The following is a 20,938-nucleotide window of genomic DNA, read 5'->3' on the forward strand; positions in this document are numbered from 1 at the left end:
ATGGAGGAGGCGTCCGAGCAGAATCCCAGCCATACCAAAAGGAGGAGGTGCATTTGGAGGTCGTGTGGTTTTCTGACATCCAGCTCGTCTGCTGTGTTATAGATTTGAGTGAAATCTTTGAGAAAGCTTTTCTTCATAATGTCTCCATAAATCAGTTTAATGGAGCACAACAGAGCAGCGAATCAAAGCAGCAAAACGTTGAAACATCAGCTCAGGATTCATTATCCTCCAAAATTAATGAGCTAATCATTTGAATTCTGCAGGAAAAGTTTGACAATAACCAGCTTTTTAAACCAGTAGCCATAGATCCATGCACACATGCTTTGCGTTTTTTAATACAGTTTACCCTTAAAGTCCTACTAAGATCATCTTTTGGTGCTCTTCTAATTATGATTATGTCATTTCTGGATAAAATAAAGAAAAAAAATCTGTGTCATTTTCTAGGAAAAGTTTCTGCACTTAAGTAAGTAAGTCTGCCCTTCATCATCCATCTATTTACACTCTATTCTGCTAGCTTACAGCCCTCAAGCTAACATTAGCAGTGCAACAAAATGGCAGTGATATCAGATCCGTCCAGTTCTGATCCAGATTCCAGCTCAGACCAGGAAAACAAAGCCGTTCATGGATCTGCAGGTGGATGCATCCAAAAGGGGCGGAGCTTGGAGACTGTCACAGCTACAAGCTTTTTTTCAAACCGCATTTTTTCATCTGCTCCTGATTCACAACGTAAAATACTCAGAAATGCAATTTTGAGCTTCATTTTCTTTACATATGAATCTACACGCCACAAAAACACGTTAAAACCCCGTTTCCATCAGTGTGGGCCTTTAAATCAACAGAGGACCAGTCTAATGTTGGTTGACCTTAAATGCAATGTGGGATGAAAAACACAACAAAAAGCAGGAAACCTTAGGGTTAAAGCGGGTTTTAAAAACAAGTCTGAGTCCAATTTTGGTTTAGGAAGGCCGCAAACTCAACTTTCTGTCTCCCAAGACTTGACATGTCAGACCAACTTGCTGATGCTGAGAAAAACTGAGATTCGGTTGGAAAAGTCCTTGTTTTTTTTTTGTTTTTAAGTGTGAAAAGTTGAAACGTGAACTGATGTGTTTCTCCGGCTGCAGGTCTTCCTGCTCAGAACGGCCACATTGTGAGGAGGGAGGACTCCAGAAGCTCTCTGTTCATGGACATCGGCACTCCTGATAGCCTTGAGGTGAGGCTGCGTCCCACACTCTCACGTTGTATTTGTCTAAAACCAACAATCGGGCTGCAAAATGGAGCAGTTTGTGTGCGATCATAATCAGAACAACAGCAGTACTGGGGATAATCCTGAGGCTTCACTGAGACACTTAAAGGCATTTCTGTGTCTTTGGGTGACATTGAAATAATCAGAGCTCCAGTTGCAAATGTGAACAGATGGGTTATTTGTTTTTTTGCTTCTAATAAAACAAAACCTGCACCGAAACGTGAGATAGAATAAAGAAAAGAGAGCTGCAGCACGCATGATCGCCACAGTTTGGTGGATGGTGTGGACAGGAAAGGCCGACACGTGGAAGGACGCGTATGTAGCCTTTTGGTTTGTTTCTGCTGTTGCGTTCAAACGTCCGTTAAAAACCACAGCGCAGGTGAACTTTCACACCTGTCAAAGTCACAAGCCGACCTGTGGAGACGAGCTTAGGACCAGACGTGCATGTTTGGATGCCCCCCCGGTGTTCCCGACAGCTGATTTAGCCTCAAAGGGGGGCAGTGGCTCCAACCAAAGCCCTCAGGCCTGCAGGCCGTGCTATGGAGGAAAAACCAACCTCACGTCAGTCAAGCTTCAAAACACGTTTGCTGTTACACAATGTCACGATGGCTGAAAAAAAGTACAAAAATATGAAGAAAACTACATCTGATTAGGAAGAAACATGAACTACTGAACCCTTAAATGCAACATTAGTCTCATTAGAGCAGCTTCTATGTTTAATAAAATAAAAAGCAGAAAAACAAAAGCTTTTGGATTTCTGAGGAGCCCCCCCCCTCACGCCAGAGAGCAGGGTGGCACAGAGAGTGCAAGCTCCAGCCCCCCCACCGCGTTGGAGGGCCCAGCGCAGGGGGCCCCACCCCGGGAAAGAACCCCCAGCCCCAGATGCGCGGCCCACCAACACACAGGAGTTCTAAAGCACCCCCTACCCCAACCCCAGGCACGAGCCAGGGCCCCCCAAAGAAGACCTTCTCCTGGCAACCACTCACCCACCTGTGGGAGGTCCCCCGCCCAGAAGGATGATCCCCCCCTAGAGAAGGGGCGTTGTAAACGTGGCCCGACCAGGCTCACCCCCTGTTGGAATTGTGGAGAGGGCCTGCGCTCAAGGACAAGGACCAGAACCCCCACCACAGGGACACAGACACCCCTGGGCTCAGATGTGATGCAGAGGGGCTGGTACCCCCCTCCAGGGATGGGGTAGGGGACAGTAGATCAGATGTGGGGTGTGTGTTGTCGTGGGTTGTGTGCACTAAAGGGTGCCGTTAGAAAGGGTGGGTGGGACACTGAGAGGACATCTCCTGCTCGCTGGCAGAGATGTCACTTTTTTTTCCTCGTCGAGTCGTTGGCGTCTCACCTGCAGAGTGTCCCCCCTCCAGGTGTGTTTTTAAGGAGCGATGCTTTTGTTGTTACAAGCGTTTTAACTGCTGAGCCGCCTTCAGCTCTGCTGAAAACTCCGTGTGGGTTTTTGGGGGCTAGCAAAAGAGGCTGCACGCTGCATCCCAGATGGTTCGCAGTAAAACTGGAGTCAAACATTAACGTTTACGGTTCAGGATGGAGAAGATAGCGGCTCAGAGGTAAAGTCAACATTTTCTGTTTGCAAAACAGCCCATGGGGATGGCAGTTGGGCGGAGGAGCCTTAAACGGTTTGATGCAATCTCTGTAAATGCAGTTTTCTGTTGTTTTAGCAAAGGAGGCCAGTTCTTGCTGTCACACGCAGAGTCACTAACCTGAGGATGTTTTCATGAGGAGGTGACCGTGCAGAGGCAATAGGTTCTTCTTCAGTGAGCAGAAGATGTCAGAAATTACACAACAAGCTGGTGACAACCACACGTATTGCACATAACCGTTATTGCACTTTCTGAATTGCTAAATATTGCATATAATTGGTGTACAGTTGTTGTTGTGTTGTGCTGTGTGTTGAGGTTAGACCGCCGTGTGAATACATTCCTTTCAGAGGCAAACCTTCCTTCATCAACATGAAGGAGTCATGAAACAAAATAGAAATCACCCTTTTGACACGTTGCTTTTGTCTTAGTTGCAGTTTTTCCTAAACGTTGCGATTGTTGTCACTAACAGCCAACTAAAGGCTGAATAGGATGTAGACATTTTAAAGCACCAGTTTATTAAAATGTAGTTTTATGTAACGTCACAAAAACCAAAATGATATTCCTTTTTTAAACAGTGATCATATATGTTTAAGAGCAACTGTAAATTTGGAATAATTCTATCATTTTAGCAGTTTTATTTTCATGTTTATTAGTTAAATTGTTCTTTTATTTGGTCTAAATCAAAAGTAAAACTTGTAAAAATGTTTCATTATTATGGGAAAGTTTAATTGGTTCAATGTGTCTGTTGGCCTCCTAACCTCAATCCTCTGTCTTTTCAATTCAATTCAATTCAATTTTATTTGTTTAGTCCAAATTCACAACAACAGTCGTCTCGATGGGCTTCGTATCGGTAATTGAAAAAGTTAAACATAAAATCAAAAGGATCATAAATACAAAGAGTTCAATAGGAAAATACTAAAATGAACTAACAAACTGACTAAGCTATACTGGCATCCCTGCCCTTAGACCCCCCTTCGCGGTAAGGAAAAACTCCCAAAAAAACGGGATTCCGGAAAAAACGAAGAAACCTCAGGGGTGCCCACATGAAGGAGGGATCCTCCCCCAGGACGGACAGGCGATTTACCAGAACTCTTAGAGAAGAATTAACTTATCTAAATCTACAACTACATATATAAAAGTCCAGCAGACGAGCTTCATCCAGCTGTGGTTGGGGGGACAGTCAGGGGCGCGAGTCGAGCCGGAGACAGGAACCACAGCCAGGTGTAGGAGCAGGAGCAAAGACGAGGTAAACGGTCAGGAACTGGAGCACGGATGAGCCAACTGGAGTCTGGAAGCACTCCCACTCCCCAGGAGGGGAAAGAGGGACAATACATGAATCGCACTGCACCAAACAGAGACATGGAGAACTAAATGATAAATTATGATCAAGAATAGAGGAGAGGAAGGATAGAAGTAGAAGAGAAAAGAGGACAGAACCCCAGAGCACCATAGTTACCCCAGCTTCAACTTCTAGCAGCTACTAAAACAAATAGTTATTGTTATTAATTTTAATTTAAACACATTAACATTAATTAAGTTAAATAATCTCTGAATACTAACTAGTCTGTCAATAAGCCTGTCCACAGAGGAATGTTTTCAGTCTAGCTTTGAATGTGGAAACTGAGTCGGCCTCTCTTCCATGAGCTGGGAGTTTATTCCATAAGACAGGGGCTTGGTGGCTAAACGCTCTACCTCCAACCGTACTTTTACTAATTCTAGGAACCACAAGCAGTCCTGCATTTTGGGAGGACTACTTTATTCTGCTATGAAGAAAGAAACTCTTGAGGAGAGCTCTCTCGCACCCGGATGTACATTTTTGGACGTGTTTGGATCTGTGAAGTGCCACCTAAAATTATTTATGAAAGAAGCTTTGTTGAAACCGCGCTTTACGACTCCTTCAGGATTTGAAGGACCAAAAGTCATAGCTGGAAAAAGCTGAAAGAGCTGAACATTTGAATAGTTGAATGGCTAAAATAGAAGAAAAACTGTAGAAGGAGGTAAGCGGCAAAAAAATGGAAATAAGGAAAACAATGGGTTGAAGGATTTATAGCATTCAAACAATAAAAAACAGCATAAAATTGCAAAAATCAGCAATAAAATACATAAAAGATGAAAAAGAATGCAATAAAAAAGAAAGTAAAATGCCATCAACTGAGCACGAACAGCCATTCTAAGAGGTTTTTAATACGCATTTAAAGCTGTTAAGGTCAGATTTAATGCACAGTTCTGCATGAGTGTTATTAAACGGAAGGCCGGCAATGGAAAAAGGCGTGGTGACCCCGGTGCTTCTGCCGTGACCTCGCCACCTCAAGCAGATGTTGGTTAGCAGACCGTAAGACTCTAGAACGCCTGCAGGCCGGTAAAAGCTCCGTGAAGTAGCCTGCTGTGAGACCGTGAAGAGATTTAAAAACCAACAGGAAAGTCTGAAGTGAGGCGACTGAGGACCGGAGTGATGCTCGTCATGTTGACAGCCGTGCTGCTGCGTTCTGGACTAACTGGAGGCGGTTCAGTGGTCGCCGGGCGGCACCCAAGTACAGAGAGTTACAGCCATCTATGCCGGAGGTGATCACGCCGTGGACAGGGCAGGTTTAGCTTTAGCTAAAGCGATAACCCTGCGACAGACTGGCGACCTGTCCAAGTTGTCCCCTGCCTTCGCCCACAAGTGGCCGGGATAGGCTCCGGCAGCCCCGTGACCCCGAAAGGGAAAAACGGTTAAGAAAATGAATGAATGAATGAATGAATGAATGAATAAAGTGATAACAGCTCATTTTGACAACATTGTCAGATTTCCAACAGCTGTAGGGGTGTCCCCAAAAACAGTTCCCTCCGATTTTGACTCGTTCAAATGCAGAAAATTCTGGTTCAACCACTGCTTTACATCGTCAACGCACTGCGGTAAAATGTTTGGTGAGCTCTTTTTTTTTGGCAGATATATCTGCAGATCATTTGCGTAACAGTTAAACGAGACATCGTGCTCTGCAATGACAGAACAAGATGCAGCAGATATAAATACGGAAGAACAGAACCCTTGATAGAACCCTCTGGCAGCCGGGACGCCGTTTCTACGGTAGATTTGTGGAAAGGCCGATTTTCTTCACTGACAGAAAGATTATCGTTCTGTTCTGATTAAAAAAGTTTCTGCTAAGGACGTTTCCATTCCGTTGGGGTTCTAATTGTGGGCGGCACAGCGTGGCAGTGGTTAGCACTTCTGCGTCACAGCCCCCGGTTTGAATCCCGGCCAGGCCCAGAGCCAAAACAGGCTTGTGGTGTCTCTAAATTGCCCCTAGGTGTGCAGGTGTGTGGGTGTGGGGCGACCCTGCTCAGGGTGGGAAGTAGCTGGGTTGGTTTCAGCGGGTTCTGGAGATGGATGGACGGTTGCAGTAGTTTCCCTTTGACCAGCATGAGGCTCCTCTAATAGTTGTGGTGACCTTTGACCAACACGGTTTCTGAAGCTCAGCTGGTTGGTTTCTAGAGGAAGAACAGCGGATCCACGCCCACATAGCGGTTCCCAGGCCGGGCTCGACGGCATTTGCATGGAGGCACCGACGGCACACAGCTTCCAGTGAGGTGGCTTCACATTCACAGCGCTTCACTGTTTGACGGTGACTAAACAAAAACCTCTGCCCCAGTGTTGAGGGCTGGAAACGTCTGATTCCATCCGGCGTCGGCACGAACAGCGTGGAACATCCAGACCCGCTTTATTCACTGCTGTCAGGCGTCGCACACCTTTTATCTCCTTGTTGTTATCGAACTAAATGACTTTAATCGATAAAAGATAATAGATGATAAACTATAATTTTATTTTTTCACTTGACCTTTACTTTTCTTTTTCACCCTCTTGGATAGAAATGTATTGCTGAACCATGAGCTCCATGTCTCCTAAGTTTTTTATTTTTGAAACTATATAAAGTTTTTGCCCATTCCTCTCTCTCCTTCAACCACAAAGATGCTAATGCATACTTTTATTTGAGTTGTTTAGATTATTGTAACCTTTTTGATCTGTCTTTTACATGACTTTTGGAATATCTGATTTATTTTACACAAAATTGATTTATTAATTTATCTATTTTACCTACTTAATTCATGTTTGAGTAGGAAACGTGTGTGGAAACGTATATATCCTACTCCGATCTTTACTTTATTTTACTAAACTCGGAGCAGAGAGCAAAGTAAGAATTTCATTGTGCAGGGAAACCTGTTTCCTACTGTGCAAATGTCAATAAACCCTTTGAATCTTAAGTACTGTTATTATTAAGATTAGTATTTATCATTTATTTATTTTATTACACTCATAATGCTTTATTAATTTTTAATGTCTTTTTAAAAATGTATTTATTGATTTTACTTTTGTAATTTCTATTACTGTTGTATCTTATATTTATTTTATTGTATCTATTTTTATTATTATTTATATTCTGATGTTTCTTACTCCGTTGTTCTGGGGCACTACCGCCTCCGCCTGTAGGGGGTGCTGTTGCTGCTGTGCCCGTTCTGTTTGGGCCGGCGGGGGTCCCGCTCTGTGGTGTGATAGTCGTAGAACGGGCCCTGAGCTGCTGTGTTGGGCGGGGGCCGTGGTGATGACCCCCCGTGGTGAACGGATCACCGTTTCGCCGTTTCCTCACAGCAGAACCGAGCCTGACTGATTCTTTGAGCTGCAGCTCTTCATTTCTGTTCTGGGTTATGTTGGGGGAACTGCGTGGGTGGAGGGAGGAATCTGGTGAGGGAGGGGTGCCAATGTAGTCTGACTGTCCTGTGTTTTCAGTTTTAAATAATTTTTAATATCTTTAGCTATTTTATTTGCTTTTATGTAAAGCGCTGCATGTTTTCTAACGAAATGAAAGGAGCCTAACAAATAAATAAAGTTTGAGTTTCAAACGGACGAGCAGCTGTCAAAATGTTCAACCAACACTAAGATATGAGTAAAAAAAGGCTTCATGATCAGAACATCCTCCAGAAAAGACAGCGACTTCATTAGGTGGGAAGTGTGCATCAACCTTCATGTCCGTTTCTGCCATTGGCTGCCGTTTGTGGCGCAGCAATTTTAATTTCTCTCCAGTGAAAAATGCTTTGATTGTACATCATTTTAAGTTTCAAGACCGCATTTTTTTTTTTTTTTTGGTTTCGAATGCAAAATAATTTTTTGAGGACACTAAAGTTTTACGCTCAAAACAGTGAGAGTCGTGCTTGGAATAAAAATTAAAAAAAAGTCTGTGAGGTCAAAGGATAAAATGTGGGAAATGTCTGTTTTAGACTGTTTTTATGTCAAACTCTTGTAGTTTGGGGAGAAACAATCAGTTCCTCAGAATGTCAGTGTATCTGTGAACATATAGAAACCACCAGATCGTTCTCTAGCAGCCTGGAGTTTGACATGTTCATGAAAATGTAAGAAAAGGCAGAACGGCAGGTGTTTAAATATGAGAATAAGTCTCTTCAGCTCTCCTTGCTGCATTAAAACCTAGCAATCATGTTTGAGTGTGTGCATAACTCATATCAGGCTCTTCTGATCGTGACCTTAAATGTCGGCGTGACACGGTTGCGCTTTCCGTGTATTGCAGCTGCAGCGGCGAGGATCCACCATGAGCAGCAGCCCCATGCCGCCCCACGGCAGGCTGGGAGCGTACGAGATCAAGGGACTCCTTTTCTGCTTCCTGCACATCGTCAAGACCTTGTCGGAGGGTCAGTAGTCGTCTACAGCTGTGAGAAACGTTAAAACCCGTCAGCATGAACCAGAAAAACGTCACTTTTGCCCCGCAGAGACTCTGACGGCGTACTGGAACAAGCTCAACCCCCAGGACGTCATGAACTTCCTCAGCATGCTGGAGTAAGTAAACCGGCAGTTTGTTCAAAATAACCGAGTGTTTCCAAACCTTCAGCATATTTCAAAAGCAGCTGATCACGCTTTTGTAACGGGTCACTGATGTGTTTGTTGTTGTGGCAGGATCTGTCTTGTTCAGCTGCGGTACACTGGAAGAAGGAATATCAGCAGGTAAGCCTCCAACCTGTCAGACCTGCCGCAAGGCCGTGTCCCAACGCCACCTGTAGCGCACGGATGGAAAGTGGTCATACGTGAGAAAAGTGGTGATCTTTACGTGAAATTTACGTTAAAACCATTGAAGAAGTACGAATAGACCACACAAAGAACACGTAAACCAACGTAGCACATTATTGTGATGTTTCTCTGTAATTCATTAGTGATTCAATGATGTCATCTGAACGTGATCTGTGCGCCGAATACGTGATCTAAAAGTTACACATCAGTGGTTCATGCATGAAAAGTCTGTTAGACAAACGAGGAACGCTCCTGGAAAGACACACATTAGTGTATCTCACAAAAGTCACAAGATTTATGTAACAATTGCCTATAAAGTAGGTAAAATATACGTAATCTGCATAATTCTCCACCGACTATTCAATTTTTGAATTGAATTCACGTAAAAACCCGTCGGCTAAAACCCTCGACGGACACCTGTGCACGTCAGCGAACACAAGAAACACGTATGAATGACGTAGATCACACGCACGGATCAGGAAAACTGTCATTTAAAATGCTTGATTAGAAGCTGTCTTCTCCTTTTAGAATTCTTCTTGAAATGCAACCTTTATTCTGCTTGACAGTATTCGACATCCGTTCAAGCAGCCTCCTCTTTGTTCTCGGTCATGATCAGAGGCGGCTCTCCTTCTGTTCTTCCTGCAGGAGCCAGGAATTATACGTGTCCAAGCTCTTCTCCTCCGACCGGAAGTCTCAAACCATGCCGGCCATGCGCTGCAACCGGGCCAGCCTCATGCAGAATAAGTTCCACCAGCTCAGCTCCATGGAGGCTTCCTTCACCCTCAATATAGGTAACCGCGGCCCCCGTCTGCCCTCCAGGATGCCCTTCAGAGAGAGCTAGCCTAAACGTGGGAAAAGAACACTAATCTTAAAGGGGCTGGATCCTGCTTCTCTTAAGCTTTTCAGAGTAAATTATATTATATATGTTATAATATAATAACTAAAGAACCATTTTTTCATGAAATATGAGTTATTTTCAGTACATTTTTACCCGGAAGTAAGACGATTCGATCTCTTAGGCTCCGCCTTTCACTTCTTGTGGGTGTCGCCCATTTCACGACATCATCCTAGAGTCGGCCTCTGCAGTGTGTCAGCGTTTCTCCCACGAAAACAAACACGATTCGAACTTTTGCAAATAATGTTCATAAAAAAGGAAAGTGTTTAGCCGACCACTGCTAGCTCCACTGAGAAAGTGGGCGTGTCTGTTAGCCTGGGGGCGGGGCTGGCAGCGCAGACTCTTCCTGGAAGGGGCGGTTCCTCACTTTGTGACATCACAATGTGAGGAGAGAGCAGGTTTTTAGAGGAAGACTCAGAAATGTGTTAATGGATCAAAATACCGGTTTTGGGTTGTTTTTTGTGAGAAATTTACATTAAAAAATACTTAAAAGCTCAAATATTTGATTTTGGATTATGTAGATCCTTTTATAAGAATTCTTATGGTAAGATATCAGAATTTAGAAACGAGGAGCTCTACGGAAGCGTTCAAAAAGGGGAAAGATAAGCTAAAAAAACAAACTGTTCAACTGAATTACTATTAAATTAAATGGTAAACAGCCTAATAATAATAGTTTTTTAAATCTAGTTTTATCCAAATGGATTGTATTTTTGAAGTTTCTATGAACCTAATTGTAGTTATTTTGATTACTGTGGCAAAACAGTAAACAATATATATATATAAAATATATATATATATATGTATATATATATATATACAATATATAAACTAAATGAGAATAAATCCTCATAAAATCTAAAAGCAACACTTGTTTCAATCATACTGATATTGAACGCCAGTCTAACTTATCAAACATTTATCTAACTCTAAAAAAAGATCCTTATAATTGAACCAAAAACTACAGTGAAATTTGAGTTGTTTTTTTTTTTTTATTCAAATATTTTTATCGTCAGAGTTTGGAAGAAATATGATTTGCACTCATTTTAATAATAAGTTCCTCATCTCTAGATAGTAGCTCTTAATGAGAATACAATTATCAACCCTGTTCATTTTGAGAAAAGCTTGGAAACGAGAAGTAAAATGACTTAAACCCAAATATCTTGAAGGTTTTGAATTTATTGAAAGTATTTAATAAATGTTATGTCAAATGCAAGCAGATGAGTTTCCTTGTGAGCCAAGTGCCTAGTTCTCACGCATATTTACATGTTATTTAATTATTTGCAAAAACTGTAGCCGGAGCTTTTTAAAGCAAGTCATTGTTTGGTCAAAACACAGAGATGTTTCTTTTTTTGCCTCCGTTCTTAAAGCTTCATCCTATTTCTGCGGAGCTTCAGCTGCTTGATGCATCTCTGGAAAGAAGGACTGCAGACAAACTCAAGGCGCCGTTTCTCCGCCTGTGCTGAACACGTGACTCCTTATAGATTCAGTGTTCCTTTTCAAAACATCATTTTAGTCCTGTTTGCTTTAAAAACTGTAGCACACCTAACTTGACAAACAAAGTTATGCCCAATTGTTTTTTCAGGGAAGAAATTTCAACATTTCATATGCTAAGTGGTGCATTCCCTGCAGAACAGCTGAGGACTTCTATATTTATTCCTTCCACATGTTCAATTTAATTTTATCCATATAGGCCAGGGGTGGGAAACACGTGGCTCTCTAGCCGCATGCTGCTCTCGGCCACTAAGCATTTGCGGATCTTTGTGTCTCATTACACTGTGGCGACCTGGGGTTTACCCCGCCTTCAGCACCTAAGACTCATGGGAAATGGGGAATCTTGGGTGTAAAGTTCCTCACCGTGAGTGAGGGGGCTGTGAGCAGAAGTGACGGCCAAGCTGTTTGGCTGTTTGAGAATGTGTTTGAGTGAGTGTCGATAACGGCGAGGAGAATATACTATGTGATCCTCTGCTCACTTCTCCCTCTCTGCGACCGTTTGCAGTCGTGCTGCGCGTGGGGTGTGTGTGTGTGTGTGTGTGTGTGTGTGTGTGTGTGTGTGTGTGTGTGTGTGTGTGTGTGTGTGTGTGTGTGTGTGTGTGTGTGTGTGTGTGTGTGTGTGTGTGTGTGTGTGTGTGTGTGTGTGTGTGTGTGTGTGTGTGTGTGTGGAGGGGGTATCTGACCTCCAGGGTAGTCGCTGTGTTAACTCCTGCTAAGCTGCATTTGATGTGTGTATTGAGGGTGGACACTTTCCTGGAAATAAACACAAGTACAATACTTGCTGTTGTGTTGTTGGGAGAGGAGTGTTTTATGGAAAATAATACGGCTTTAATTGCGTGTTTGTGTGTACGTCTTGGCAGGTCAGTGTATGGTGTGGCTCTTTGACTCTCAAAGTGAAAAAATTAGGCTCTTGGTGTCAAACTTGTTCGCCACCCCTGATATAACCTAATATTACAACAACAGTCGTCTCAATGGGCTTCATACCATAAACATGAAATCCTAAAGAACATAAAGTCAAAGCATTCAATAGGAAATTGCTAAACTGAACTAAATAGACTAAACTAGCATCTCTGCCCTTTGACCCTCCTTCTCTGGGAGGAAAAACTCCTAAAAAAAACAGATTCTGGAAAAAACGAAGAAACCTCAGGGGTGTCCACATGAAGGAGGGATCCTCCCCCAGGACGGACAGGCGATTCTTAGAGAATAATTAGCTTATCTAACTCTAAAACTACATGGGCTTCATCCAGATATAGTGGGGGGACAACTGGGGGCACCATACAAGCCGGAGGCAGGATCCACAACCAGGTGGATGGCACTGCACCACACAGAGGCATGGAGAACTAAATGATAAATAAATGATCAAGAATAGACGAGAGGAAAAGAAAAAAATACACGCCCATTTTCTGAGCTGCTTTTTTGTGTGTAAACTCTCAATTTGACTGGTGGGACACCTGATAGAGAAAGCTTCTTGGAAGGAGATTTTATGGCACAATGAGGACGTTAGCCTTTGGTACACTAAATAAGTTACTCACAAAGTATGTCGCTAACAAAGGTCTTTTCTTATCTCCGGCACCGTCATGCTGGTCATGGTGTAACTTGTTAAAGGCTGCAGGTAAAGTTTTAGTGGGATTAAATTCATCATGTGATGTGTGCATTTGCAGGATCTGTACATTTTGAGAAACTATTGTGTGGATGTTTGGAATTTTTGATAAATAATCTTAAATTTTAAAGTAAAAAAAAAAAAACCTTTAAAAATACTTTTAAGCTTTACAAAGAACAGAAAAAAAATTCAATCGTTGGTCATTTTCCTCTACTAGTAGCTAATAACACATAATACTTGACAGGATGAGTTAAAGGTTCATAGAGACATCAAAGCATGCTTTACATGTCTTAAAAGCAAATCTCCCTTCATTTAGCAGTGGGATCTGTTTTATGTGGTTCTGAATGTCTTTCTGCCTCATGCAGTCATTGTGGGTTTATAAGATGCAGTAAAACAAATGTACTTTTTTTAATCAAAAAGTTGGTCAAATTGAAGTTTCTGCTTGGAGACAAAAACATGAATCTAAAATTCTTGGTGAACGACCTCACTAAAGCCAATGCTGACAGTTCATTGGCTTCTTAGGTTCTTCTATTATCAGACACGGTTGTGTTTTTTCATGTACCCTACATGTACGACGGAAGTCTGTTAACATGTACAAACACTATGAACTTTATTGAACTAGCTGAGAGTTAATACATGAAAATTTATGCTAATTTAAATAATTCTAGATCATTTTCCATCCGCAGACATAAGTTGTTGAAGCTGCACGATAAACAAATCTAAAAGGACAAAAGATTCTTTCATTCAAATTTCAAACACGGCCTGCACAGTGATTGAAAAGTTCAATTAAATTACAGTTCATTAAATTAGTAGTAAAATCAAATATCTGCTAATAAAGTTCATAAGTTTTATACATAATGAATGATGATGCAGAATAAAAAGATGGCCGTTAAGCTTTCTAAGGAATCTGAAGCTGCCGTCCTCTCATCCTCAGGCAAAGACCACAGCGATACATGAGGTCTTGATGTGGGTTTGAGTTCCAGAGTGAATAAAAACCCAGAGATGAAGTTTCTTTGGTCAAAGCAGGCAAGTTAGAAGGTTCAATGACACTAAGAGCTGGTGAAGAAAACCACCACATATGGAGGTCTAGTATGGATGGTATTGAAGGTTTAGTTCACATGTAGACATAATATTTCAGTGAGCAGTGAGTCTTTTCTTAAGTCTGCCACAGAACGACTTTAGAAATGTTTCCTGTGAGTCTTTCACCCAGACTCGTCTATTCCAGTCTTTTTTTTCTTTTTGTCACCCTTAGTAAAGTCAAAATCTGTCAAACGTTTAGACCAATCCCGGTCCTGAGGATGTACCACCCTGTCCGGTCATTACCTGGATAAGGGGTGTTAGAGCATTAATAGAGCTATTAATCAGTATTAATCAATCAGTCTGCTGAAAAGCAGCTGTAATAGAAAATCGAGAATTTGCTTTTGGTCCTCCTGACACGTCCTGTGTGCGGACCGAGTTTCGGCGATACACAGGCTGCCATTAACTTCCAACAAATTCCCTGCACCGCCGCTGCTCACCACTGAACTATCACAGCTCAGTTCTTTACGGTAGAAATGACCATTTGACCTCTGCCGCCATACGAGGTGCCAACAGACCACCCAAGCACACCTCCGCACGTGGGAACCAAACCTATGACCTTCCAAAAGGAGGTTGACCACTGTACCTCTGCCCTTTCGATGGACACAAGTACGAAACGGTGAACCAGGAGAATTCTGACCAATCAGAGACTCGTATTTGGTGGTGACGTCTGCATGACGTCCCTTTTAATTCACGGAAGTGCTAACCGTTTCAAAATTGATCATGGAAGAGAAATGAGTGATTGCGGTTTGGAATTCTATGACACCAAGTCTTTCATAGCTCAGAATAGAGCTTTGACCTTTCACACCAAGCCTCTTCCAACTAGCTGTACTAGCACGTGCTGGAGATGCGCTAGCAAACAGTAGAAAAAGAAAGAAGCCCCTCCCTGCTGGTCCAGTGTGAACACGTTCAAAATCCAGCCCGTAGCGAATTCTTAAACATGAATCACATGCGTTTTCTGAGTTTGTCTTTCTTCAAATCGTGGTGACTGAGGAGCAAACGCATCACAGCTTGTGGGTGTGACACAGAAGCTACAACGGGCGGGGCCTCACGCTCCCTGCTCCGCCCCTTTCTGATCATCCACCTGCAGACAAATGGATCCATTTACGACTTTGTTTTCCTGGTCTGAGCTGGAATCTGGATCAGAACTGTACGGCTGGACAGCTCTAGTATTGATCGCCATTTTTGTTGGGCTGGGGTTGTGAGGGGCTGTAAGCTAGTGGGATGGCGTGTAAACAAAGGGACGATGGGAAATGACAGCAGGTTTACACCGTGCCAATAGTCCCACCCACAGTTTAGAGAGTCAGTCTTTGGGATGTTGTCCTTTTGAAGTTTGGAGAGGTTTTATAACATTTAAATTCAAACCTGATCTGCACCGATCCATTTTGACGGGGATAAAAGCATAAATGAATTCTTTTCCTCAATATCTGAAGAGAAAAAAAAAGATCTCCCTCAAGCGATGTTTTTACCTAAATAGAAGCAGATAAAAACGTCTTTATCTGTGAAGGTTCTGATTTGGGAGGTTCTTCCTGATGCAAAAGAAACTTCAACTGAAAGCCTGATTTTGTGGATGAAACACATGTTTTGGTTTGAAATGTTGTTTTAAATAAGGAAATTAATACAAGATTACAAAATGACTAAAGCTTGTTTGAACTGAAAACATTATATATCATATTTAGTGAGTAAATGCAAGGAATTTTTAAAATTTTCTGAATATTGTTTTAATCAAATCAATGCACTGTAGTGCATCAGCGTGTTGTTTCTGTAGAACATTGAATCCAGAAGAGGCTGCACGCGCTCTTTCGGCTTCTCCCATCAGGGGTCGCCACAGCGAACAAGTCGCATGGTAAACTTGGCAATGTTTTACGCCGGATGCCCTTCCTGACGCAACCTTCTCAAACCGGGCTTGGAACCGGCACAGGGGTAGAGAAGGGAACTGAATCCAGAAGAGGCTCTTTTATTCAAACGTTTGTTGTTCAGCCTCAGGAAAGCTGTTAGGAAGGGCTTCAGAGACTTGTATCTTCTGGGCCGCCCCTTAGCATTGATGTGTGTGCTGTGGTGCAGGGACCGGACCGTCTGAGGCAGAGGTCCACCACTGGGCTCTGCTGGAGGGGAACATCTCCACCGAGGTGAGCCTGAGCGTCCTGGACGTCCTGGCTCTCTTCACCCAGTGCTACAAAGTAAACCCACAAACTGGAACCGACTCCAGCACCTTCACCTTTGTTCCTGCCGCAGTGAAACCAAACGTGCATGTTTGTGTGTGTGTGTGTGTGTGAGTCAGACCCAGCTGCTGGACAGCGACGGCCACAACCCGCTGATGAAGAAGGTGTTTGATGTTTACTTGACTTTTCTCAAAGTCGGCCAGTCGGAAGCAGCCATCAGACACGTCTTTGCCGCGCTGCGCGCCTTCATCAACAAGGTGGGTGTGTGCGGTCGTGCAGACTTAGGGGGGGGGGGGGGGGGGTGGGGGGTTAAGCAGGAAATCTTAGATTGGGGGTTTTAAAGTCCCTCTCTGATCATCTTTTCATCTATCATAATAGCGTTCCTGGTGGTCTTTCATTGATGGTTATTCCGTTTTTAGTCAAAAATACCCCCCAAAAAACATGTCATTTTCTAGGACATTGTTTCTGAGGAGTTGGTGGAACCCCGCCCCCCTTCCCGACACCCATGGCTGAGAGTTCTCTGTATACATGCTTTTTCCACTAGCTTAGAGCCCCCAACCTAACATTTAAAGGTCACAAATGAGTTCACCGTTTGAAACAAAGAAAAACTCAGACGTGTAATACTTTGACCTGAATTTTCTTGAAATATGTCCTCCAACAACCAGAACATGTTAAAAACACCAAAAACATGCTTTTTATCTTTAAAAAAACCCAAAATGCTGTGTTCATGAAGGCTTTTCCAGTTGAACACGACCGGTTTAACTGGAAACAGTCTCTCTTTTTCAGGACTTTGCACCAAAACTGGTCATTCGGAGTTAGGCATGATGTCTCTGTGACTCAACTATTCATTCACAAAAGAAGTTGCAACATGACTTTATATCAGCAAACGAACCCAGGCAGTTCCCAGAGGAAGAGCACTCAGTTTTTTCTTTTTCCAAGCTGGGTAATAGATGGCATCAAAACATCAGTATCGAGTGGTTTTGTGATGAATCAGCAGCTCTGACAGGGATTGTAGTGCTATAGATGTAGGAACTAGTAAAAGAAACGTGTTTCCTATTCATCTTTGAGGGAAGTAACAAGCAGGCTAGCGTGTTTTCGTCTCACGCACGTTGCGTTCGTCACAGTTTCCCTCAACTGTTGCCGCTCCTTCCATGTAATTTCACGCTAAAGTATTCAGCCCGGCGTGCAGCGGCATGCTGGAGAGACGGCGCTCTGACGCGTTGACCCTTTCCCTGCCAGCTCGTCCTCCTCCCTTCACATCCAAACACAACTTTACTGTGTGACCCTCACTGTGGCGTTTTTAGCCGCTGTGTAGGACTCTGTGTGACGGCAGAAACAAATGACATGTAAATACCCGCCGAGTTGGGCGCTCGAGACTCCACGGGAGAGAAGCAGTCGCCTGTTAACTGCTGACTCTGGTTGACTGCAGACGGAGGATGCAAATGCACGGACTGTAGTACTATTGTCAATACTGTTGGACGCATTCACAGTGGGGTTGCAGCTGTTTATTGCAGATGCACGCCTGCGTTCTCCACAGCTCCACTTATTTCCTCTTGTCAGTTGCTGTAATTGCTCAACTAATTCCTTGAGCATCCAGACGCAGCAAGCCAACAAGTCAGGTGACCTACTCAAGAGTTTTCCTCATGCCGGTGCTGACGGGGAGAGCCCACGACACAAAAAACAGTTGTAATGAGACTTAAAGAAAAGAACGGCCGTCAAAAGAAGACGGAAGGAAGGTGCGACAGAGTTTATAACTCCTAAAATACCCCAAAAAAATTCTGTGGGATTTTCTTAAACCCTGCTTTTTATTTCATTTTTGCTTTTTTTCCTGTCATTTTTATTTATTTCTTTAATCTTAGAGCATCCTTTCTAAATAAGTTGTCATGGAGGTAGCTCTGAAAGCGTTTGTCCAGAACGTCCAGTTGCATTGAGTCATGTCATGCAGGAGAAGATGTTCTATTTTCACAAAGTCCAACGGTGTGAAAGACGGAAGAAAGGAGGAGGTTCTTCTCAAAGGGCAGTTCACAGTGAGACTGTTGGTCTTTTTAATCACCATACAGAGAAATTCAGTTGTCACTTAAATAACAGATAACAAAATAATGAAGGCATAGACAAGTTAGTCAAAAAGTTCACCTAAAATGCAAGCAAATCAAATCAAATCCAATGATCAAATGAAAGAAGATCCGCTGTCAGCAGCACCCGTTAAAAGACTCTCTGACCCTCCCAGTTCTGATGATTCTTTCACTTCGTGTCCAAACTTTTGGTCTGTACTGTATATATATTAAAAAAAACACTATTTAGAAAAAATATATTTGTTTTTTTGTGAGGGTTCATAAAATTGCATGTTAATAAATCAGAAATACTTTATTTAACCCACATGTGGGAAATTTTTTTGTTACCGTAGCAGTAAAAGAAGAATAGTGGACATCAGAGAAAATAGAATATAAAAAACAAAAGAATGTAACATGAATGTAAACAAATAAGGTTGTATAATTTAAAGAGCTATTTACAGACAGAACCAGCAAAGATATGCAAAAATGTGCAAAAGCTTTCTGCTACGCTGTGAATTATTGTTACGGTGTTAATGGATTTGGTAGGAAGGATTTCCGGTATCGGACAGTTTTGAGCTGAAGGGAACTGAAGGGAAAAACAACTACCAGGGTAAAATGTCAAACAATTTAGTTGAAAATTATTTCTGAAAACTAACTTAACTTTTATCACAACTTTTAGAAAAAACAGCAATCAATCTGTCTGTCTGTCTGCAAATAAGGCAGAAAAAAATTACTTACAAAATGCATTTATTGGTTTTACATAACAATACATAAAATTGACCTATGTAGGTGATCTGCTTAACAAAATAAGAAAAACTATTAGCTGCCAGGAACCAAAAACTGGATAATTAACACTGGTCTGAAAAAAACATTTTACAGTTTTTCTCTTTTATCGTTCATATAGTAATTTGTTGACAGACCATGTCATACCAACATAGAAAAAAAACACTGCAAACAGTAACACAAAGGGAAAAAAAGATAGGACAATATTCTGTACAACAGTACAGGCAGTGCAGTAGGAATTGGTGTGGTCTTCCTACACCTCTTGTCGTTCCTGTATGTTAGACCACAAATTCTCATCCACATCACAGTGAATATCCTCTCTTGCAATGCAGTGAAATATGTTTGACACATGACAACTTGGTCAACCATTTTGCAGTTAATGACTTAGACGATGAACTAATGACTAGGTGTTTTGAGGAGTAAGACTATTGCAGAGTGAACCATATAATACATTTTAATCAACATGACATAAACAATTGATAATGTAGCAAAGAACAGAGAATTGTAGATAATCATTTGCATGGATGTACCAAAGCAATTGGAACTTGTTCAAAGAAGTGAGAAACTGCTTATATGATGTGCACAAGTGACATCATGATGTGAAGATTGAACAAATAGTTTTGGGAATTTCATTCTGATCTGAGAATTGTACTGTTCCAGGAGAGTGTAAGGAGATGGGGGGGGGTCCTCACCTCTGGCCTGGCGTCTGCATTAGCCATATGTTGACATGCTAACTGTCCGTCACCTAACAGCGTCTCAGAGGAAACTCACGGCTAACATTACTTCCACCTCAACGCAAAGTTAATACAGTGGCGACCTGGGGGTTAGCCCCGCCTACAGCCGTACCGAAGCGGATCGGTTCAACTGTATTGTACGGTATTTGGGGTGGGGTTTGCTCTTATGTTTCAGTTTTGTTGTAACCTTCTGTTTGCGGCTCCTCGTCTACTGTTTTTTTTCCTTCCAGTGACTTTTCCGTCTTAGCTGTCATTGTAATGACTACACCTGTGTCCAATTATGTCATGCCTCCACCTGTTTGTATAATCTGTGTGTTTCCCCCTACTTGTTGCGAGATCGTTTTGTGTTTCCTCTTGAGTCTCGCGAGCATCCAGCCTTGGTTTTTCATTCAGTGCTGAATTTAAAGACTTTATCTAAACTTCCTGCATTTGAGTCCGCAACAGGATCCTGACAAAAACCTGTTGTTGGCCTCAAAAGTACCTCAAAGCCTTATGAAGTCGATGTCTGTGTCCTGCCAGTTCCCGCCGGCGCTCTTCAAGGGCCGCGTGACGCTGTGCGAGGCTTTGTGCTGCGAGGTGCTGAAGTGCTGCGTCTCCAAGCTGAGCTCGCTGAGGGCGGAGGCCGCCGCGCTGCTCTACCTGCTCATGAGGAACAACTTCGAGTTCACCAAGAGGAAGACCTTCCTGCGCACCCACCTGCAGGTACGGGGAAGACCGCCTCCTCGGCTCTGGCAGACAGAAAACGGCGTTCTCCGACGGGCGAAGAGAAGCTGCAGGTTGATCCGCAGAATGTCCTTCTTCCCCTCAGATCATCATCGCAGTGAGTCAGCTGATCTCCGACGTGGCGCTGACGGGCAGTTCCCGCTTCCAGGAGTCCCTCTCCATCATCAACAACTTTGCAAACAGTGACAAGACCATGAAGGTAGAGAAATGTGAAAAGCAAGCACTCACACACGTTTGAACATTAAACGTCTTCATTGAAGCTCATTCCCTTCCGTCAGAGTCAGCCCTCGTTTATTTTTAGGTAGTACAGAATAGTTCAGAAACTCTGATCTCTGTAAAAGTCAGAGCTGCAGAAAACAAAAGCAGTTCAGTTTATGATTCATTTCATGTCGTTCAAAAATATAAAAGTTAGATGAGAAGCTTTGAAATGTGAGCTGTATTTGCTAAAGTCCGTGTCCCACAGCTGCTACGTCCAATTACTGCATATAACACGGATGTAAACTGGTCATGAATCTACATGGAAAAA

General features: G+C 42.8%; 1 protein-coding gene across 5 annotated transcripts in view; it reads left to right on the forward strand.

Annotated features, from left to right (window-relative positions):
* dock11 (dedicator of cytokinesis 11) overlaps positions 1–20,938 on the forward strand; it is an 85,330-nt gene that overhangs the window by 48,091 nt on the left and 16,301 nt on the right. For all 5 annotated transcript variants that reach the window (XM_023965822.2, XM_023965824.2, XM_023965825.2 and 2 more), the window contains 9 exons: positions 1,122–1,210; positions 8,403–8,523; positions 8,602–8,668; positions 8,786–8,833; positions 9,542–9,687; positions 16,024–16,139; positions 16,241–16,378; positions 20,209–20,391; positions 20,498–20,611. In XM_023965822.2, the coding sequence (XP_023821590.1) occupies positions 1,122–1,210; positions 8,403–8,523; positions 8,602–8,668; positions 8,786–8,833; positions 9,542–9,687; positions 16,024–16,139; positions 16,241–16,378; positions 20,209–20,391; positions 20,498–20,611 (1,022 nt within the window). The remainder of the gene's footprint in view (positions 1–1,121; positions 1,211–8,402; positions 8,524–8,601; positions 8,669–8,785; positions 8,834–9,541; positions 9,688–16,023; positions 16,140–16,240; positions 16,379–20,208; positions 20,392–20,497; positions 20,612–20,938) is intronic.

Source organism: Oryzias latipes, chromosome 18 (genome assembly GCF_053564925.1).
Source record: "Oryzias latipes strain Hd-rR chromosome 18, Olatipes_Hd-rR_3.1".
Classification (NCBI taxonomy): Eukaryota; Metazoa; Chordata; class Actinopteri; order Beloniformes; family Adrianichthyidae; genus Oryzias; species Oryzias latipes.